Source organism: Lissotriton vulgaris, chromosome 5 (assembly GCF_964263255.1).
Source record: "Lissotriton vulgaris chromosome 5, aLisVul1.2, whole genome shotgun sequence".
NCBI lineage: Eukaryota > Metazoa > Chordata > Amphibia > Caudata > Salamandridae > Lissotriton > Lissotriton vulgaris.
This window is the reverse complement of record NC_141693.1, coordinates 1,881,811,431-1,881,835,272: the sequence shown is the minus strand read 5'-3', so window position 1 is coordinate 1,881,835,272 and position 23,842 is coordinate 1,881,811,431. Positions and strand designations below refer to the sequence as shown.

The 23,842-nt window shown below is 44.9% G+C and overlaps 1 protein-coding gene across 1 annotated transcript in view; it reads left to right on the top strand.

The window, feature by feature from the left end:
- LOC147717617 (E3 ubiquitin-protein ligase TRIM11-like) overlaps nt 1-23,842 on the top strand; it is a 658,037-nt gene that overhangs the window by 64,234 nt on the left and 569,961 nt on the right. The window contains exon 2 of the mRNA XM_086920534.1: nt 8,275-8,370. Within this exon, the coding sequence (XP_086776660.1) occupies nt 8,275-8,370 (96 nt within the window). The remainder of the gene's footprint in view (nt 1-8,274; nt 8,371-23,842) is intronic.

Below are 23,842 nucleotides of genomic sequence, written 5' to 3'. Positions count from 1 at the left end.
CAAAAGCATAGTTTATTAAACCTTTAAAGGTGGTACTACAGTCCACACAACACCCTTCAGTATTGCATAGAGTAGCACACCGAGCTAAAGCACATGGCCCCTTTTATACACAAAGAGGGAGCTCAAAAGAAGGCGGTACAAACATGGAGCATGATTTATGACCATATAAGGACATTTCAGAACACAATCGATACATGGGTGGAGTTAATGCTTCTTGAGACCCCCAGAAGCACATTCCTAGAGTAGCACACCGAACTAAAGCACATGGCCCCTTTTATACACAAAGAGGGGGCTCAAAAGAAGGCGGTACAAACATGGAGCATGATTCATGACCATATAAGGACATTTCAGAACACAATCGATACATGGGTGGAGTTAACGGTTCTTGAGACCCCCAGAAGCACATTCCTATCTGATACTAATCACGAACAGATGTGGACTCTACTGGGCAGGCGCTAACACACAAAGGATGCTAATTATAGCCTGTTGCTGGGCAGATTCCAAGTGCAGTTAATAAGGAGGTAGGACAAAACTCGTGGTGAGCACATGGCAATGTATGGCATACAAAATGGTCGCCACAAATACAAAATGGAGTCGGTTCAATTGCTACGACAATGGCCAAATACAACATGTCTTCTGCTAATGCTTAACCCAAGCGCCGTTGATTTACAACAGCTCGGCATCAATTACCGAACCTGGAGCAGTTTAGGCGTCGGCCATGTTAAGGTCCGGCGTCCTCCGCGGGTCAGCTGAATGCCCCTGGGGCGCTATCTCGTCTCCCTTCAGGCAGAAAGAAGTTTCTGTAGGCGCCTTTCCTGATTGCCCCCTAAGGCCATCTCAGAGTCCCCAGTGCCCAAAAAACAGACTGCTCCGGAGCATTCTTACCTGCCGGCCGCCATCTTAAGGTCATGCAAGGCCTCAAAAGAGTGTTGACTCCTTAATACCCTGGGGATGGAGGCCGGAGTAGATGCGTGCACTGACATTGTTGGGACCGTCCCCTTCAGGCAGCCCCGTCCGTCCTCCACACACGAATGCCAGGAGTCTGTCGCGCCGGTTTCGGGTCGTCTGCAGAACCCCACGACCACACATCCAGAACCCCTCGGCCACACATCCAGAACCCCGCGGCCACACCTACTTCCTCGTGGTCGGACTCAGCCCCTTCGTGCAGCCTCAGGAAACAAGCTCTCAAAAGGTAATTGCGCCCCTCTACTCTTTGTTGCTGGTGCGGCCCACTCCCGGCGCCTGTCAGGATACTGCAATACTGTACTGCGGCGCAGGATTGCGCTTCTGTGACGCTGGTTCACTAAGAAATTAGGAGCCAGTCCTTTGGAAACAATTAAAATGATCTACCAAGCCAAAACAAAAGCGGCAGCAACCTATGGGGCTGGAGTTTGGGGAATGGCACAAATCGACCAAATGCAGAAAGTGGAAAATACCTAAGTCAAGGGTTTCGTTGCCATCTTCAACACCCATTTATATCCTGCATCTCGAATTGGACCTCCCTTTCTTTGTTAACTCTATCAGAATGGCGCCCATTCTTCTGTGGCTTTCGATTTGACGAAGGAAAACTGCCAAACTAACCCAACTCATAATTGGTGATTGCTTGGGGCTCGAGAGACATAGCCGAATTGGCTGGCTTAGCTATGTGGAGGCGGACCTAAATGCAATAGGGCGGGGAGAACTTTTTAGGGACCCCTCACTATGCAGCAAAGTCTCCAAACAGAAATATATTTATCTTCATGCACAGAAGGCAAATTGCGATTGCAGGGAAAAGAACAGGCATTTACATGCGCTTGCAGTCTACGATTTAATTCCGCCAAGACTGGAGGAAGGCTATTGTTGCCTCTCCCATGTTACAGTAGCACAACACCATTTCATTCTGTTGCGCTTTTGACTGAATCGGATTCCCCTGATGTTCGGGTTCCCAGGGAAGAGGTAGAAGCATGCAGATTTGGGCTCCTGCCCGTGTGACAATTGTTCTCCCCAGTCTGACCTACACTTAGTATTGTTTTGTAGGCTTTATCACACTGCAAGAGAGGTTTCTCCTCCCAACCTTAAGGCGTCAAAATTTCTTGCAATGCCGGGTGGCACTATACTTTTTAAAAGCTCTTCCCAATCCCCACGTCTGTGTTATGGTTCGTCTTCTTGTGGGCTTGCTGGAGAAAGAGAAGGGCGATGGACTCAGTGTAATGAATTTTTAGTATTCATAGATTAAAATGTACGGACAATCTTGATTTTACCCAATAAAGCGCTAAATAAGGTTTTTTTATCTAATCTTTTAAAGGTCTTTGGTTTTATATAACTTATTTATTGTGACCTATCCCATAATATTGAGCTTTTATGATCTGTTTGTACATAGATCGAATAAAGACTTAAAAAAAAAAAAGACATGTGTTATGAAAGTGGGCAAAGGGGGAGCGAAATGTTGCAATATTTATTTAGGGAATAAAATTCTACCCCAGACTAAAACATTCTCCTATCTGGGGATTTTATTTGACAGTGAAGGTACTTTGAAAAGTGCAATTGAATCTAGATTGTTGCAATTTCTGAGATATATTTCGGTTGTTTGCAATTTTGCTAGGAAATAGTGAGAATCCAATTAAAAGAAAGGTTATCTATTTACTATGCAAAATGTAGAACAATTGCAATGTATGGTTCAGATGTTTGGGGATATGCGAATGTAGAATCGTTGCAGGCAGTGAAAAATGCCTTCTTAAAAAAATGTTTTGGCACTTCCCTCCAGCTGCTCAAATCATGTATGTCACTCAGAATTGGGGACCAATTATCTAACCGATTTGGTGAGGATCCAAACACTTTTGTTATGGCACAAAATATGGACCTCCGAAAACATGGATTTGAATCGTGACCTAGTTAAGGATTGCTGTGATTCTGAAATGACCCCAAAAATCCCCTGGTTAAAGTTTATCTAGCATTTTCTGATAGATATGGGCCGTCCGGAATTTTATGAGCAACCAGAATATCCCTGTTAAATGTGCCAAGGAAAGGAATAAAAATAGTGTCTAAATCACCTGGAGGATTTGCGTTTATGCGTGGAACTGGCTAAATCGACTGAGAAACATAATCAAATGGTCCTGTCCACTTTTTCCATGCAACCATATCTTTTTAATGTTCTTAATGCTCAACACAGATTTGTTTTAACACGTTTTAGATTAAATATTTTCCAATGCCTGATAATTTCCTAAACCCAATGATTGGTCAAATGATTTACAACGCTGTCCATGTGATAATGCATCCAATCAATCAACCAGGCACATTGAACTTTTTTGTAAATTCTATTCGGTTTTGAGAAGTTCTTTTATTGTACCTTTATTGAAATCACCCAATTTTAAACAATGTAGGCTGGCTTTTTTATACTTGCAATTGCTTCCAAATCTTTATACGTGTGTGGTATTTGCAAGATTTCTATGTCGACCCAAGTATGAAGAAAATTGATCCTAGCAATATGTTGACTTATGAACTCTTGGTTATACTGTAAAATGAATTTCCGTTTTTAATTCATTTTATCTGTTTGTATCTGCTTTTATGAAATTTTAATTTTGATGTACTCTTTTATGATACACTTCATGTGAATCAAACAAAGATTGATTGATTTATTGATTGACTAGAAGTCTGGGCTCTGTCTCCTCTAGTTAAAAGATTCAGTGCGTTTTGAGTTCTAGTCCAGTTTTCTTCTCACATTTACAGCAGCTTTTGCCTGATTATTAGCAATGCAATCTAGACCAGCATTGGCATAGCCAATAGGTCTCGCTTTGGGACTTTCTAAGTATTTAGTTATGCAGCACAATATCCTTGGTGCAACAACATTAACTGTTACATGGCTAAACACTTATAAGGTCCCAAAGGCAACACCTATTGGCTATGCCAATGCTCCAGGGGAAGGACAAAGACATGCTAGACACCCTAAAACAAATAAACCCAGCAAAAAGAAAGCAATCAAATGTGATTTACAAATCACAAAGCCAATGGTAAGCAATGTGTGGAATGCATTCCGAGGAAAGCTTTCAGAATGTCTCCAAGATATCTTTATGGACCAGACAGCTGTTCTGCCTAGTACGCTTCGGCTTAAAAAACAATTGGCTATAATGTCACCTATTTCTCTCTTGTTGTCCAAGATCCTCATCATGCATAGCCCTCTTCTGTCCATCCCACACTTCTCCGTACCAAAATATCTGCCAATTAAGTAGTAAATGGTGGCTTAAAGAATAAGGTCCACTCAGACCATAGTTAGTGGTATACTTTGGACCCACTTATCCCCAGGTACAAGTTCCCATTATTAACATTTGGCAACAATACTAAGAGCAGATTGCAGATAAGGCCCGGTGGTAAAACCCTTACCTGATTCACAGGCTCCTTCTGCGACTGGAGGATGGCTGCCTGCCCTTGCTGCAGCGCCTTGCGGGTCTCCACCTTCAGCTGGCACACATTGTCATAGGCCCGTCCATCGCTGCCACACACCTTGGACTTCAGCTTGCAGTGGCACACGCCCTTGGCCATGCGCTTCCCTGCTGGGTACTTGCACTCCAGACTGTCCCCCCACGGCGGGTCCTGTTTGCGGCCACAGGCCTCCCCTTCGCCTGCGGCGCAGACCAGGCAGCAGTTGCAGCAATCGGGTACGTAGCCGCTGGGGCAGCTATAGTAATCCTAGAGATTAAAAGAGCAACTTTTCAAATAAAAAACAGAAGTGGAGTTTTCCTTCCTTCATGCAAACAGCAAGTTCTCCGGTTTGCAAATAAATTGCAGCACTCTTTAAGGCCTTTTCTGCACTAGTTACCTGACGTGTTTTGTTTAGAGCAATCCAAATTAAAACGTGATTTGGACCAGGGCTAAAGAATGATGGATGCTTGCTTTGGAAAACATAAACTGCTTTCGCTTCCCTGTGCTCAATGGCCGCCTCAGATTGTCATCGTAAACCGTTCGCTGGGTAGCAACCCTAGAAGCATGAAAATCAGTTTTAATCATGCAGACCCGGTGCGGTTTCAAGGCCGAGCCCGAGTAAACATTGAATGGGTCTTGGCCAGAGCTACAGCAGGGAAGGAACCTTGCTCCAACTCTCCATCCACATGAGGAAGGCGGATCACAGAGGTGTCCAGATGTCAGCAGCATCTGCAGGACTGACAGCAGATGAGGGCAGCGCGCCGGAGTCTGATGCATTCTGGTTATTGTAGTTCTCGGTTGTCACTTCGAATGAGAAGAAGGCTTGCAACCATTTGCTGAAATTGCAGCCTAGCCAAAAGTGTGTTTAAAATGTGTAGATTAATTATATATCGCTGAGCTGTGCCAGTGGAAAAAAGGACAGTAACTCAAAATCTTTATACAGTCGAGAATAGGGTTTCTGTAAACTCCTGCTCGCATTTCTTGACGGCGCGAACAAGGGTTTCCATAACATTTCCTTCCACAAATAAACCCTTTCAGGGTGGCTAAGAAGCAACGGAGCCCACTGCAGTCTCAGCCGCCTCCATGTGGACTAGCGGCTCTACCCGGAGCGCGTCTACAGACCCACAGCCGTGTGTTTATGCCGTTTTAAGTTGTAATAAAAACAAGCATTGGCCACACGCGCGCCTCGAGCTTAAAGTAAAAAAAATAAAAACAAGCCCTAGAGTTGTGTGTGCGTGCTAGAAGCAGGCGGGGAGGAGGGGGGCCTGCACGATTTACTTACGGGAGCGATAATTGCTACCATATGGTGGCGCGCGCTCTCGCAAGTTAAACGCCTCACTTGCACGCGTTTCTATTGAAGACAATGGAACGCGTGCACGTGTTTGGCTGAAGAGCCATGATGATCGGAAAAGGGCTTTTTTGCCTATGCAGCGCATGTGCGCTGCGTGGGCGAGACCTAATAAAAACGGAGCAAAAGTATAGATAGTTTCCTTCTCGTGTTTCTCTCTATATTTCGCTTTCTAGCTGCACAGTACCAGATGGTTCTGTCCTTTTTTAGGTTTCGGCTAGATATCGCTTGCGCTGTCTCTTCAAGACATGTTTTATATACTGTGTGGGCTTCAGCCCGTCCATAGGCTTCCCATTTGCTTGCTCCATCGTCCCTCCCCTATTCTTTCTCCCCATTTGTCCATGGCATGTGTGCATCATGCCTCTTCCTGTGTTTTTGCCCTCCCTGAGAGCAGTTACAAATTGCTGTATCAATCCACTGGTCACAATCTAGCATCTGTTTTAAGAACTACTTTTTTCTTTGTTGAAAAGCAATTCACACGATCAGGCCTGTTTTCACTCACTTTAAGCTCCGCGCTGTTTGTGCAAACGGCTTGTAAATCTTGTTCGTATCTCGTCACATTTGCTGGGTATTCAAAGAACAAGACCGAGATCAAACGTCAGGCGCTGTTTTCAGAGGGCGCCTGTTCCATGTCCCCAGCCCCCATGCATGGTAATGACTCATTCATTGTAATGCCTGCGATGCAACAGCGTGCGTGGTTCAGACATACCACCCCCCCCCTTATCGCTTTTTGTTTTGTTAGCTTTATTCAAATGTTCCCCCTGCGGGCTCCGTGTAATGCAACAATTCCCTCTGTGGCCATAGTAACATCTGTGCTTCCTTAAAGCAAACCATTGATCACAGGCAGTTCTCCTACCTATGCATCCCTCTGCTCTTCGAGAGGCAGGAAGAGAAGGTTATTCCGGGTAACAGCAACTTGTTATGATTTGAAAAAGATGAAACGCTTTAACAAAAACAGAGCCCATGCAGGTGACCACATTTTTAAACCCTGGGGTGAGAGCATATAGTTGGGTCTGTGTTCGTTCTGTTGCTGTGCGACGGTTGGCATGTGTTTGTTTGGAGGGCGGCTGTGATCAGTAACCTCTGCAAAATCGGGCTACGCGCAGTAGTATGGCTCTGTATGGCATTGAGAGCTGGGCAGGGCTATACGTACCTGGTGCAAGCTGCCAAATGGACCTGTCAAGAAAATGCCATCTTCTCAAAATCGGGTCAGGTATGTATTAAATGAAAATAACAGTAATTCCACGTTTTAGCTATAGTTTCCAATGTTAACTAATTAACTAAATACACATTTCATACTCAAGTTTTTGGTGGTTTTAGATACTGGTGGGCAAGCTACTGAAAGATTGCCCTGGATGCCTTGCTCAGGCTCGGTTTGTAATATTCATAGATTCTCAAGACAAAAATTAACCAAGCTTGAATGTGGTTTCTGCATGCCACCACTTGCGTGCCAAGAATTGTATACAATATGTGTACAAAATGTAGAAGTAAAATAGGACAGAAAAATGATACCCATCTATCTTACTATACCTGAACTGCTCAGTGTGAAAAAGAAAACCTGTTATAATTCCTGGTTGACGTACTCACAAACTGTATGATAGGCACATATTTTAAATTTACCGGGCCTCCTTATTCTACTTCTATAATAAAATTCTTCACTAAGTTTAGGCCATTTGACTTGCCTCTTAGTTCTCTAATACAATTGATGTTTGAGATAAGTTTCTTGTTTAAAAATTGTCACTTTTAATACATACTGCTTAATGCGTTTGTATAATCTGAGGTTTTAAGGTGAAATACTTCAGCCTGTTAAATACGTGATTGAATTTTTATGAGATTGATCATATTTTCACCTGATGTTTGTTCTATGATTTATATGCCAAATATTTTCCAGGCTTGGCTCGTGCAAGGGCTCCTTTTGCTAGCCTCTCCCTGTTCATTTGTTGGTTCGCCCACATCTGGTTTTAGATGATGAAGTAAAAGACCGACTGTCTTAAACGCCTGTACCCTCAGCATGTGTTGTACCTAAACTACTTATACCAGCAAGCTTGTATTTTAGCACCAAATGCATCTTTCATATCTTGGCTATCAAATTTTCTAATTGCAAATGTGTAACATGTCTGTGTATGTCAAGTGCTTTTATATGATGTTTACATGGCTTGTGGGACACACAAAAGTATTCAGGCGCACTTGCCAAGTCTCGCAGTTCACTTTTTATCCGTTTACACTTGGAGGCTCTCTTCCTCCCTGTTTAGGCATGCTTTCTCATCTCGACATTGCTTTGTATATTAAAACTAATGCTCTAATTCCATTCCACACCACATACATCTACTCCACTCCATACCTCCTAGCTAAAAGACATGAACATTGACAATGCCTACAGCTCTATGATTGCCAAGATCTATTGGCTTTGCCAATGCTCGTTTGAATAAGTGAGAAGAATATCAAGTGATGGCTGGAATGACTGAATTTATATCTGCTATGGTCAGTAACTTTAGCTTAATCACTAAAATCATGTACTATTCTATTCCCAGAAAAAGGTGCAGAATAGACTAGATAAAATGAAAACAAGGCTAGAAGATTCGAGGAGATTAACATCAGAAGAAAATGAGAAAGAAACTGATTTGGAGGTGAGTGACCCGGTTCCTCCGGAGGTGGGTAATTTTGTGTTGCCTCTTTAGGGTTGAAGCAGAAGGATCTATGTCAGACTTATTTATAACACTGTGCCTGATGCACGGCCTGAGCAGGAGATCAGAGTTTATAGAGAGAGCCTCACTGCTGCACAGGGACATCTGAAATCCATCCTGGGGCCGTAGGTGGAGAATTCTACACAGACATAACTGCTATAGACAACGTACCTCTTCCTATAGATTCGTCCACTCTTAAATATATCCCAGAATGGCAGTCTAGATCAAGAATATTTTGCCATCACTGGATGTCACACCAGGAAGTCAGTTTCTTTCTCCCATATATAAAGTTTTTCTCAACATTTGGATATTGTGTCCTCTTTTATTATTTTTGCCTGCATTCAGGCCCTGTTTCATGTGCGGACACAATATGGCAGTCCCCTATCGACATGACCGATGTTTGTGGTGGGTTGGGTCATATTACTAGTGAGGTAGGCTACCGTTGTGGCCTTGCCCATGGGAGCGAGATGTGAAACGTAAGAGCTGCCTTTCTCCATCTGAAGAACCGCACAGGTGATCCACTGCCAGATTAGCTGTTTCTCTACTCTTTAGAGCATTAGCAAATGCCTAAGTTCCAGTATGCATTGGTACCTCAGGTGATCCCCTGTAGACATTAACCCACTGCTGTGGCTACAAGTACAACAATGACCTCTAGATATGTACCAAGGAATCTGGTACAGAATAGGAGTTAGTCATGCCAATTCACAAGCCCTGGCTGGAAAATCTCTGGTGCTAACCACTTTCCTTGTTCAAGGCACCGGTGGTTGCAGCGTCTTCTGTGCATGCAAGTTAAGCTATTTTATTTATTTTAACTTTAAAAAGCATTCACCGGAATCGGTCAATATTTTTTAAATAACCGTTGGTTTGACAATCATTTCTAAACTTGCCAGGCAGAGTAGTCTGGACCTGGCAGACGTTAAGTCCTCCGCCAGGCCAATGCAGAATATCTGTCTTGCGAAATTTGAATCCAGCCCTTAGCTTCAAATATGGAAGTCCAATATCTTCAGTAGAGCAAGGCAGCAGGATGCAGCTGATGAGGGCTCCAGGAGGCCGGATTGATGTTGGATGTGATACTGCTAAACTTCCTACCCATGGAAGTCCTCTTTCCAGCTGGATACTTTTGGTACCCTCTGTCAAGATTTCTGTGTTCACTCTTAAGCACTTAATCACTTTTTTGGAGCTCAGGTGCTTCAGAGTAAACGCCGAACATCAGCAGCACTGTTTACATTACTTGTCACATGGAGGTTTCCTTTTGGTATGGCCTTATGAACTTTTAGTGCTTCAGATCGGAATCTTGGCAACTGTTATGATTGGCTGCCTGCAATCCGTGGTGTCTGTGCAGACCTTGGCTCAAACGTCACAGCGTCCACCCGCCTGGAAAGACAGGAAGGTGAATTTGCGTCAACACATGTGAAGGCCAGCAGCCAGCAGATTTGCGTTTCCTGGTCATTTTAGTGCTAAGGATCAAAGGGTGGTGGACTTCAAAGGAGAAGGGAAGTGGAGGGTCTAGAAATACCCATTTCCAAAAACTCCATTACATGAATGATTTATATTTTTTCAAACCAACATAAAGGGCCGCAGTTTGATCTGTCGTTAAGACTTAATATCAGTAGCATCCAACATCAGTAACATTTGACTTCTTGTCTTGATAATTATAACACACTGTCTAGCTGATCAAAGGGGGTGCGGTGTGCCTTTGTATTTGCGTTGCTATCGCTTTGCAAGGCGAGTCATCAGTTTAATTTGCATAACTTGTTTAGGTAGCCAGAATGAAGAGCCAGTCCACTTTTTCTCCCCCATTGTTACCCTCAAAGCAAACTAATAGGCAACTCTAATCCCAACAAAGAGAAAGAAAAGGATAGAATTTGTAAAGGAAAATTTTCCCAGTGTCTATCAGCAACTGAGTCTGGGGAAAAAAGAAGTGTCACACAAGTCTCTATTATCTAACTTAATTTGGATGTTTGTCACCAAACGCTTTAGTCTAACCACAAACTCCATCCATAAAGAAGAGACGGGTAAACTTTCAGGAAATCAAGAAGTTAACAATCTTATTTCAACTTATGTAACTCCAGAAGGAGTCACTGATGCTTTCTCTTGATCATGTTTGGTAAAGGGCCTTAGATTATATTCTTCCCGAAGTTTAAACTTTCCATCTCAGAACGTTGACTCCTTGGAATTTGATCTAAGAAGAAATCAGTCATCTCGGAATCCGATTTGGACTTCTCAAGTGGTCCCCTTTCAAAATGATCGGCATTCAGAAGAGAACGGATCAGCTTTACCCCATTAGTCATCTTAAACTAATATTCATTCTAAGTCTACAAGGTATTTATTATACTCTGGTTTATTTATTTATTTATTATTAACAATTTTTTAATAACAGACATTCAGTACATTGGTAGTATAGTGTATCAAAAAAGGCACCACATGGATCATCACAGATCATACAATCTGTCACCCTGTGGTGTTTGCCCTTATTACAGTAGTATCCACATGATTAATCCATACTTTATCGCACTTTGCACCGTATGGACTCCCATTTCACCTCCTCTGTGCGCAGCCGCAACACAGACCCACTTGCGAGGTGTCTGACCTCTGTGTATCCTAATGGTACCGTACATACTTAATTGCTCAGTTACTCCTTGTCCTTTGTCTCATGCACAGGAGTATGTTCACCGTCAGTCTCACTATCCTTAGTTATCAGGTATGTCTGATACAGTGCCCAAAAATATTTGGGCTGGCTGCATGGGGTGGGGTGGGAAGACGCTCGCTGTAATTTTCTGTTTGTGTACTACAGTACATCATGTCCCTTGACCAGCTATCAATAGTGGGTGTCTGGCCCCGGTATCATCAGATTGCAACCCTTCGCCTGGCTAGCAGCAGGCCCATATCTACCAGTCGCCTGACTGCTTTTGGTAAATGCTTGGAATAACCTAATAAAGCCAATGTGGGGTCAGGTGCGAGTGTCGTATCTATGATGTCTCCCAACGTGTTAAAGACCAAGACCCAGAAACGGGCAATTCCCAGGCATGTCCAGGAGGCTAGGTGGATAAAATCTGGCATGTCTTCACCACAGTGCTTGAAAGCTGCAGGGTACCTCAACCCATATCTACATAGCCTCCCTGGTGTATAATACACCCTATTAAATTTGTTTAAATGTATCAATCTGTGTCTGCCATTAAGGGAGATACGTTTCATGCTCTTGCAGCAATATCTTCAGGTATTATCGTCTAGATCTCTACCCAGATCAACCTGCCAAGCTAGTCTAGCCTTTGTGTAATGATTCTCACAATATCCCTGTGACAGTTTATCAATAGTTCATATGACCCTGGTTGGGGAGTCAGATTTTATTGCATAGGTGAGTGGAGTCAGTTCAGGCAGGTCGGCTAGGTCACTGCCCAAATTCTCCATCAGCGCGTGCCAAACTCTGTGAAACTGGATTCTGTTCAGCATCGTGTCATTTCGGTCGGCCGATCCAACATCTTCCCGTTTCTTAGTCGCACCTCCTGTGAACATGTCCCCTATTGCCAAAATATTTAAAGAGCCGAGCGCCGGGTTCAGTACCTTATCTCTGCATGGAGGTAACCAAAGACACCAGTCCAGATGGGTCAACAGAGAGTATAAAATAGCCCCAGCTTGCAATTTCAGAAGGTGGTGCCAAGCTTGTGTAGTTGCCTTAATAGAGTCCCTAATCCTAGTTCTGCGATCAGGCCTGTTAAACAACAGAGCCGGCAGGGGGAGTGGTGCAGCTACTACACCCTCTCTCTGAATATGGGGAGGTGTTAATCGGGCCATGTATCCAATAATGAGCGTGAGCTTTTTGTGCTGCCCTGTAGTATAAGTAAAGATCTGGGCCACCTAATCCGCCCATTCAGTAAGGAAGTGTGAGAATGTCCCATCTGACCCTTTCGTGCTTTCTGGCCCAGGTTAGTTTGAGTAGTAATGAAGTAAGCAATCGAAGGATGGATCTAGGAAGGACCATAGGGATATTGGTAAATAAAAATAAAAAGCAGGGAAGTACTACCATCTTCATGATTGAAACTCTGCCTACTAACGACAGTGGCGGCCGAATCCACCTGTCTACCTCGTCTTCCAACTTGCTAATTGCAACCCCGTAATTTTCTCGATATACTACCTTCGAGTCAGTGTGAATCTTAATTCCCAAATAGCACACTGGCTCCGTTGTCCACTTCAGTGGATAGTCAGGTGTGATGGGCATAGTAGCAGGTGTAAGGGGGAAAATTATTGATTTTGTCCTATTAACCTTTAAACCTGACATTGTTCCAAATTTAACAACCTCCCTCAGCGTTGGTGATAAGTTGTGGTTAGGGTCCCTTACATAAAGTAAGTGTGGGTCGAAAATTTGTTCCGCTCCCGGAATTTGCAGATTTTCTGCAATTTCGCGATCCGCGAAATCGCAGAAAAATCCGCTAGCGGGACGAATCTTCCATGAAGCACTTACAGGGTTATAGCAGCAGGTGCCTAAGTTGAAGCTAATTTCTTTGTAACCATTTACAAAAGGGTTACAAAGAAATTAACTTCAACTTAGGCACCTGCTGCTGTAACCCTGTAAGTGCTTCCTGAGCGGCGCCTCGCTGCCTACTTGCAACTTTTCTCTGACCCTGCTCTGACCCTCGAAGCAGGGTCAGAATAGTTACAAGTAGGCAACGAGGCTCCTGTCACAAAAACTAAACCTCAGCAGGAAGCACTTACAGATATAAATAAAGCAGGTGCCCGAGTTGAAGCTCAAAGTCAGTAACGTTTTAATCAGCCCAAAACATTAGCACGGTCGAGGCTGGGCAAGTGTGCTTTAACCCCATATCTGCCGTCGAAAATGAGCTGTAATACTTCGGAGAGGTCTTTGCATCCAAGAGTTTCTCGAGCGTGATCCCCGTGTAGTTCCTGTGGCCAGGTGGGTGCTTTCTCCTCACCTGCTGCCCTGCTCGCTCTCTGGCCCTTTACACAAGAGGCATGTGAACACGCATAGCAGCCCCGCCCGTTCGGCACCGCACCACACACTAGCGGTATCAAACGTCTTCCCGCCCTTTCCCCACTATGATGGACAGCTTCGTCCATCATAGTGGCATCTTCGTGGATAACTATGCAGGGCAGGATTCATTCTGGCACGAGGCTCCTGTCCCAAAAATTAAACCTCAGCAGGAAGCACTTACAGATACAAATAAAGCAGGTGCCAGAGTTGAAGCTCAAAGTCAGTAACGTTTAAATCAGCCCAAAACATTAGCACGGGGCTGGGCAAGTGCGCTTTATCCCCATATCTGCCGTCGAAAATGAGCAGTAATACTCGAGGGAGGTCTTTGCATCCCTGAGTTTCTCGATCGCAATCCCCGTTCTTGTGACCAGGAGGCTGCTTTCTCCTCACCTGCTGCCCTGCTCGCTCTCTGACCCTTTATGTGAACACGCATAGTAGCCCCGCACCACACACTAGCGGTATCAAACGTCTTCCCGCCCTTTCCCAACTATGATGGACAGCTCACTCAAGGGACCTCGGCACATTTTGGCACGGTGGCAAAGTTACAGGCACACAGGGTCACTGAAGGCAAATCTTCTGGCCCTTTACGCAGCTGCACTCTAGGAAAAGCAATATACATTTACCCAACGAGGTAGCACTTACTGATTAGCCAGTAGAAAATACTCCAGTTGAGTATAGTGCAATTGCAAAAAAAGTGCAGATTTGCAGATTTTTTTGCGATTTCGTGCAAATTCGCGGCCCGCAGATCCGCAAAATTTGCCCATACTTAACATAAAGTACTGCATCATCTGCATATGTGGAAATGATCAATTCGACCTCAGGAAGTGTATTCCTCTGTGTCTGATATTCGCGAAAAGCGCAGACCTATGGTGAAAGCATGGGGGATAAAGGGCACCCCTGACGCGTTCCCCTTGTGATATGGATTGGGGCTGTAACTAAGTTGCCGATTGTGATCCTGGCAGTGGGGGAGTTGTATAAGACTCCAACCATCTGTAGGAAGATACCACTCGGACCCATTCTTGTCAGTACATGCCTCATGAATGTCCATTCTACTGAATCGAACGCCTTTTCTATGTCCAGAAACACAGCCACTGCCTGCACTTCCTGCCTTGTATGCTAGATCGCTCCGAACACCGTCCTCAAATTGTATATCAAGTTTCTGCTAGGGACAAAGCCAGCTTGTTCTGGTGCCACTAAATATGGGACAAGCGGATCCTGAGGGGTCGCTAAGATCCTGGCGTATATCTTAGTGTCTACGCTTAGTAGCGACATCGATCGATACGACGAGCACTGAGTAGGGGCTTGTCAGGCTTCAAGATAGCGACTGTTAACTCCTCTCTCATCGAGGGAGGCATAATACCTTTGCCACACATCTCCTCAAACAACGTAGCCAAGTGAAGAATAAGTAGATCTTTGAATTCCTTGTAAAATGTGACTGTTAGGCCATCAACGCCTGGCTACCTGATTTAATCCCCGCCTGGCTACCTGATTTAATCCCCGCCTGGCTACCTGATTTAATCCCCGCCTGGCTACCTGATTTAATCCCCGCGAGGGCTGAGGATATTTCCTCTATCTCCAGTGGTCGCATGAGGTATTCTCTGTGATCTTTTGTCAACAAGGGTAGCTTGTCAGTCAGTATAGCCTTTTGGTCATGCCAGGCTTTCTGTAATTCCTGGCTAGCCTCAAGGTTTTTAATTGCCTTTTTCATGTACTCAGCCATCCTGGAGCGGAGACCAAGTACATAGTCCACAATATCCTGTTTAGGGGGTTTGAGATGTAACTCCCATCCCTCCTTCACCGAAGTGGTCCTCTCGTAGGGTGTCCAAACAGAAGTTCAAATGAGCTGTAGCCAACCCCCTTCTGAGGAACCTCCCTGTATGCAAACAAAAGGAAGGATAGCAGGATATCCCATCTCCGCCTGAGCTTTTCTGGGAGACCCTTCACCATACCCTTTAAGGTTTTGTTGAACCTTTCAACTAAACCTTTGCACTGTGGATTATAGGGTGTGGTGAATTTATTGTTCACTCCACACTCCTTGCACATGGCAGTCCAGTAGCTGGACATAAAGTTTGCATCTCTGTCGGATACTACCTACTTAGGCAACCCCTCTCTTGAAAACACTCCCAAGAGGGCTCTTGCCACAACAGGTGCTGTTGTGGTCCTAAGTGAAATAGCTTCTGGGTGCCTAGTGGCATGATCCACTACCACTAGTATAAACCTGTGCCCAGATGCTGTCTGAGGATCCATTGGTCCAACAATGTCAATCCCCATTCTTTCAAAGGGAACCCCCACCACAGGTAGTTTTATTAGGGGGGCCTTTGTGTAATGACCACTATTTTCTCTAATATGGGTGTCATAGTTAGCTATAGGGTCATCACTTACCACAGTCCCTTCTCAGAATGCCTAGAAACACCACACTTTTAGAATACCTATCTGAGAAAGAAATAATACTAACAGCTAAAGATACTACAGACCATAGCTCCGAGGGTATGTATAGCACCACAACGTCTTTCGACGAATCAGCAACGTCTCCCGGCGAACAAAGCACATCTACGCGAGCAACTCACCCAAGTACGAGTAGCACCGTCTCCCGACGAACAACGCGCATCTGCACGAGCAACGCACCGAAGTACGAGTAGCAACGTCTCCCGACGAACAACGCACACCTGCGCGAGCAACACCTTCCGGTGAAAATAAGTACATGTTCAAGGCATGTGGGCTGCTGAATTCATATCTGTGCATAGATCGCCGCCTAGCGTTGGGTCCGGATGATTGCACATTGTTGTCCTGGAAGAGTCTTGGAAGTATCACGAGATAGGTGGCTCCTCCTTCGGACTACAGTGCGCATGGGCATCCTCTCCATCCTCAGATTGTTTTTTTCCGCCATTGGGTTCGGATGTACTTTCCAACACTCCAAATTCGGAATTAACTAACTTCTCTAAAGGCCAAAAGGCCTTCGGATCTGTCGGTATTGTTCAGCGCTCGATACCGATACACTTTCTATTGCACTTCGGTCGTTGAATCGGGCCGTGAGGCCTTATCGACACCACGTGGACCAGCCGTCGATGGAACGAAGTCCATTAAAATACTGCCCGCAGTGCAACTCGAAGTTCCCGCACAAAGATAGGCATTTGTTGCACACGGGATGCTTATCTCCAGATCACAAAGAAGATAGTTGCCTGGCCTGTGCCCAGTTCCGGTCAAAAAAGACTATCTGGAATCGACTGGCGGCGAGGCAGGAAATGCAGCGGTCGGCACCAGAGCCGATAATATCTTCGATGAGGAAGAACTAGCGAGCGCCGAAGAATCGGATCAAGACGAAGACCAGTACTCGAAGCACGACTCCGATGATTACCTTGAGGAGGAGGACCAAATCGTCGATCTCGAGGAATACGATCAAGACATCGTAGCTGTTGAAGACGACTCTGATGACGACGAGGGGCAAACCGTGAGTACACCTTCCCACATAGACACTATAACAAGACTCAGGTCGAGGCATCGCCAGCAGGCCTTAGCCAAGATCAACATTCTAGTCCTACAGCCCTGCCGTACCGCCCGGCTAAGAACATATTCAAAGAGCTCTCTGAGACACTCCATACGGCACCGGTTCCATTGAATCCAAAACTCGTCGACAACACAGTCTTCGGACCAAAAGTCGTCGAAACAAAAGTAATTAAATCAAAGGTCATCTAGCCGAAGGCAGTAGCTCCAACACAGCCTTCGAAGCCAAAGACCGTCGAGTCGACACCGAAGATTAAAGCTGTCGAGCCTAAAGCTGTCGAGTCAACATCGCGGCCAAAAAACGTCAATTCAACGCTAAAGCAAAAGCACATCGAATCGACCCCAAAAACAAAGCACGTTGAATCGAGCAAAGTAGCATCAAATATCGACAAGGGGATAAAAACAGTCGACGAAAGTAAAAGGCCTACGCCCAAAACTAACGTCTAACCGAAAGTGAAACCTAGGGTGAACAGAATAAAGCGGTTGAGCCGAAGCACCTCGAACCAAAAAAGGGCACTGAGCCAAAAACGCAAACACCTAAAACACCTAAGGACACTGTCGAACCGACCAAACCGCTCGGTCCGAAAAAGGTGGTGAAGCCAGCCAAAGACGTTCAACCGACAAAATCTGTCAACAAACATCAAAAACCGATCCAACCACAAAAAACGGTCGAACCCACTAAACATATCGACCCGAAAACAAGCAAACCAAAGGCTACTGCAACAAGGCCAAAAACTGTGGAGGACGAGCTTATTCACCCAGACCCCGCCACAGAAGACCAGTCAAAACTGTATATTAACCCAGTAACCGGTAAGGTGACTGTTTACACAAAAAAGAAAAGGCCTTTGCCAATAGAAGACTTTCCTAGAATACCACTCAAAAAGAAGAGACTGTGCTACCTCTCCAATACTTTTTGAACCTATCAATCCAGCTATGCCTACAACCCCATATACCCAAACATCACCTAACTACAACCCAGATGAAGATCAGGATGCAGATGTTGGGTTTGGTTATCCACAAAACCCAACTGGAGACCCCAACCTACAGCCATGGGGTGCAGGAGGAGAACTAGACAATGAAAGGGCTCTGCCCTTTACAGAACCTGCACTTTACCCAACGAAGCCATCCCCCACAGAAGATACTGTGGCCTTTATTTCTTTACTTGATAGAGCAGCTACCTACCATAATGTAGATATGCACTCTGATGCTATTGAAGAAGACTTTCTCTTTGATACACTAACAACATCTGAGAGACATGTAAAACACTCCCCATGTTGAAGGGCGTCTTAAAACACGCACATGACCTTTTTAAGGACACTGCTAGGGCACGGGTCATAAACCCTAGAAAAGGGCTGCATCTATAGATCCTACATACATCAATGGTCCGCTACACCTAGACTCCCTAGTGGTATCCAACGCACGTAAACGGCATTTCCCAAACTACGGGAGAGGCTGCTCCTCCGGACAAAGAGTCGAAGATCTTTGAGGCATCAGGCAAAAGAGTAGCTGCTCAAGCAGCAAACTCATGGAGAATTGCCAATACACAGGCCTTGCTGGCCAGATATGACAGGGCACACTACGACAGCTTAGAAGAAATTCTCCAACACTTACCTGATCCTTACAAACAGCAGGCAGATGAACTTATACAGGAGGGATAGCTCATCATCAATGCCTTAATTAAATGTGCCCTAGACGCGGCAGATACAGCGGCCAGATCTATCAATACAAGAGTGCTGCTAAGGCGACACGCATGGCTCCGCATATCAGGCTTTAAGAATGAAGTTCAATCCACAATTCTTAATCATCCCATCAACCCAGACTTTTTATTTGGTCCAGCAGTTGACTCAATTCTGGACAAAATGAAAAAGGATGTGGAAACAGCAAAGTCCATGGGAGCTCTCCAGTTCCAACAACACCGGGGCTCCTTTCGTCACTCCAATTAGAGGAGGAGCGCGAAGTAATATATCACAGCAATCCTCCAGCTACAAAAGTAACACGCAATCCACATACAGCAAAAACACTAACAGGGGTGGATACAGAGCCATTAACACCAAAGGAAGGGGTCGTGGAGGAAATGCAAATAGATCCTCCACTAACACCAAACAGTGACTTCTTGGCACTACCCCCAGACCATATAACACCGGTTGGGGGAAGACTACAACAATTTCTGCCAATCTGGTTAAATATCACAACAGACAAGTGGGTCAGGCAAATTATCCAACATGGCTATTGCCTAGAACTCACCTCAACCCCACCCAACATACCACCCGTGCACCGTCCAATGTCACAGGAACATATAACACTACTGCAGCAAGAGGTCATCAGTATGCTGCAAAAGGGGGCCATAGAACCAGTCCCACTACAACTTCAGGGAACAGGAGTATACTCCCTATACTTCCGAATTCCAAAGAAGGACGGGTCTCTCAGATCAATATTGGACCTCAGGCCCCTCAACCTGTACATTTTGTCGGAGCATTTTCATATGCTCACTCTCCAGCAAGTCTTACCATTGCTTCGCAAGGGAGACTTCCTAGCAACTCTGGACCTCAAAGACGCATACTTTCATATACCAATACACCCTGCTCACAGAAAGTATCTCAGGTTCACCATACAAGGACAGCACTACCAGTTCAAAGTACTACCATTTGGTGTCACAACAGCTCCACACGTCTTCACCAAATGTCTAGCTACAGTGGCGGCACATCTCAGAAGGCAACACATCCATGTGTACCCATATCTGGACAATTGGCTAATACATGCGCCATCGGCCCAGCAGTGTCCCAACCACATGTCAAAAACCATCCATCTCCTGCACAGTTTAGGCTTCTTGCTAAACTACCCAAAATCACATCTGCAACCCTCCCATGTACAACAATACCTGGGAGCAACTATAGATACAATGGCAGCAAAAGCATATCCCAACGCAGCACGGCTCAACGGCATGCAAGCATTGATCCAAAAATTCAGGCCCCAACACTCAGTACCAGCTCGAGTGTTTATGCAACTAATAGGCATGTTGGCCTCGTGCATATTCATAGTCCCTCATGCCAGACTACACATGCGTCCTCTCCAGGAGTGCCTAGCAAGGCAGTGGAACCAGGCTCAAGGGCAATTACAGGACCTAGTGTTGGTGACCAGTCGGGCATACAACTCTCTGCATTGGTGGAATCCACAAAACCTTTGAAAAGGACGACTGTTCCAAGAGCCTGTCCCACAAATAGTGTTAACCGCGGACGCATCCCTACTAAGATGGGGAGCCCATGTCCTACACTACACAGTACAAGGACTCTGGACTCTACAACAAAAGAAGATGCACATCAACCTTCTAGAGCTGATGGCTATCTTTCTAGCTATAAAAGCATTCAAGTCACACTTATGCAACAAAACAGTGTTGATCCGGATGGACACCATGACAGCTATGTATTACATTCAAAAACAGAGAGGAACGCACTCGACACATCTGTCGCACCTAGCTCAAGCAATGTGGAAGTGGGCCATTCAAAGGAACATGTTTCTTATGGCAGAGCACCTCCCAGGCAAGGATAATCAAGTAGCCGACCTGCTCAGAAGGCACAGTCAACAAATGCACGAATGGGAGATTCACCCCAAAGTGCTCCACCCATTCTTCCGGAAGTGGGGACACCCAGAGATAGATCTGTTTGCCACAAGCGAAAACGCAAAATGCCAGTACTTTGCCGCCAGGTTCCCACATCCACAGTCGCAAGGCAATGCAATATGGAGGAACTGGTCAGGCAAATTTGCGTACGCTTTTCCCCCAGCTCCATTAATAGCGCTAGTGGCACGCAAACTAAGCCAACATTCACTGACGCTAATCCTAGTTGCTCCCACATGGGCGAGGCAACCATGGTACCCAACGTTCCTAGAACTGTCAGTGGTGCCTCATCAAAGACTGAGACTCACACTTAATCTTTTAACTCAGAGCCATGGAGAAATCCAACATCCAGATCCGCAACAGCTGAACCTGGTGATCTAGCTCCTGAAATCCTAGAGTTTGGATACCTAAACTTGCCTCCAGACTGTATGAACATTATCAAGGAGGCAAGAAAACCCACTACCAGGGCATGTTATGCAGCTAAGTGGAAACGTTTCGTCATTTACTACAGAAACAATGATATAAACCCACTTGATGCTTCTACTCAAAACATCATTTGCTATCTCTTGCACCTACAACGCTGCAATTTAGCCTATTCATCCATCAGGATACATTTAGCTGTGTTAGCAGCATATCTTCAAAACAGGCAACACCTTTCACTATTTAGGGTGCCAGCAATTAAAGTGTTTTTGGAAGGACTCAAACGCGTAATTCCTCAAAGACACGCACCTTCACCAGTCTGGAATCTGAACATTGTTTTAACCAGACTTATGGGACCACCTTTTGAACCACTACACTCATGTGAAATACAATTTCTTAGTTGGAAGGTGGCTTTCCTTATTGCTGTTACTTCACTTCGAAGAGTTAGCGAGCTCCAAGCCCTAACTATTCAAGAACCATTCATCCAAATACATGCAAATGGAGTAGTTCTCAGAACAAACCCTAAATTCATGCCAAAGGTGGTATCCCATTTCCACATAAATCAAACCATCGAACTGCCAGTGTTCTTTCAAAATCCACAGACAGTAGCTGAAAGGGCCTTGCATACTCTAGATGTCAAAAGAGCTCTGCTATACTATATAGACAGAATTAAGGTATTTCGAAAAACAAAACAGTTGTTTGTTGCTTTCTCACCGCAACACAAAGGCAACCCTATTTCAAAATCTGGTATAGCCAGATGGATCGTTAAATGCATCCAAATATGTTATTTAAAAGCCAAACGCACCTCAACAGTTCCCGCTAGGGCGCATTCCACACGCAAGCTAGGGGCATCCGTGGCTTTCCTGGGTAATATTCCTTTACACAAAATTAGTAAAGCAGCCTCATGGACAACAACACATACATTTACAAAACACTATTGTGTAGATGTACATTTAAAACAGCAAGCTGCTGTAGGACAGGCTGTTCTCAAAACTCTTTTTCAGACTGCTGCAGCTGACACAGGTAGCCACCGCTAAGGGAGATACTGCTATACATTCTATGCACCAATATGAATTCAGCAGCCCACATGCCTCGAACGGAATATGCTACTTACCAGTATGAATCTGTTCTTGGCATGTAGGGCTGCTGACATTCATATCACCCACCCACCTCCCCGGTGCCTGTCGCAGCTGCAGCATTCACTCTTTGCATGGACATCTCTTACTGCACTATACTTCATCTCTGCCACAATGGCGAAAACAATCTGAGGATGGAGAGTATGCCCATGCGCACTGTAGTCCGAAGGAGGAGCCACCTATCTCGTGATACTTCGAAGACTCTTCCAGGACCACAATGTGCAATCATCCGGACCCAACACTAGGCGGCGATCTATGCACAGATAGGAATGTCAGCAGCCCTACATGCCAAGAACAGACGCATACTGGTAAGTAGCATATTTCACTTCTTACACTATGTTGGATTGGTCTACCTGCAATTTGAATACTCCTGCTTCAGAGTCTATTTCCCTTCCGTATCTACAATTACCGATTAGAGGGGAAATAGCCCATCCCTCTGTAAGTACTTGATAAAAAAGGGGCCCGACCTTCCTCCACAAGGAATAAGGACAAGTTATATATTCCAAGGGAATTTATTACATGATAACAGAATGACAAGGAAGAAGAAATAACTAAATATCACAGTAAACATTTGTCAATCATCAACACATACATATACATAGAACCTGAAAATGAAGGTATAGTTAGATAGAAGTCAGATATACATGGAACACCTCACCATATTCTTAGGCATCAGTACAATCCGAAGAAGGGTTTGGCTCTCTTTCCCTCTCTGGTTGGGTCAGGATTCTCTGTTCCACAAACACGACTACACGTCTGCACCGTGATGTTTCACCAGACTGCCAAAACCGCCAGACCAGCATCTTACCCTCATTCAAATATATCTCTTTACGTGTAACCATGTACAAAGGGGCCAAAATCTGACTTAGATGGGGAATATGTTGTTTCCAGAATCCAAACAAACCAATGAATTTCTGAGCTTCTTTCCTATTAAACTGTACTGCAAACTCTTTGATTTCCTGTCTCACCTGTGGAATCACTTCTCGGTTTCCCTCATGCCATTGAATACCTAGGAATTTCACACTCTGTGCTAGACCTTGCAATTTGTCAGGATTAAGATCCCATCCTCTGCTCTGCAAATGAGTTACAATTGATCTAGCTGAATTTGGACCTGTTCTTGTGTCTCGCCTTGAATCATTATGTCATCGATGTAATAACAAATTTGCACTCCTGAACTTAATGGCACTTCATCTAAGTGGCCCCTGGAAAGAAAAATACAAAGAAGGATTTCTTCTGTATCTAGAGCTTAAGGCTCAGGTTAGCACTAAGCGCCCCAGCCCTATACCGGACAGTGTTTGTCCTTGTAGAAGACCCCTCACTCACCAACCTGGTTGGTGACATGCTTCATCATTGGGGTCCCACCCCATAGACAGAATGCCCATAGGGTGTGCTGCGACACCTGATTACAGTGGAGCGGGTTTTTATATGTGCAGAAAAAATACTGTGATATGTGTATTAAAAAGGGCCAAGACTACTCACTCCAAGACTTTATTCTTGAGTGCTTAGACCCTATTAAAAACAATGTGGCACCTGTGCCTATTTAGGAAGGCTTCGGTGTCTCGAGGTGGGAGAGAATTAAAAATAGCGAAGTGTGCTATGTGAGTTAATTAAAAATAGGTCTACATGTTTCAACCATTTAAAAAAAAATTTAGGTTTTCGTCAGGACCGTGCTTCTTGAGCGGGGTGGTACGCACACGCTAAGGCGCGTCCAGCCCTCGTTCAATATAAAGACCACAAATTGTGTTCTTGTGTAAAAGG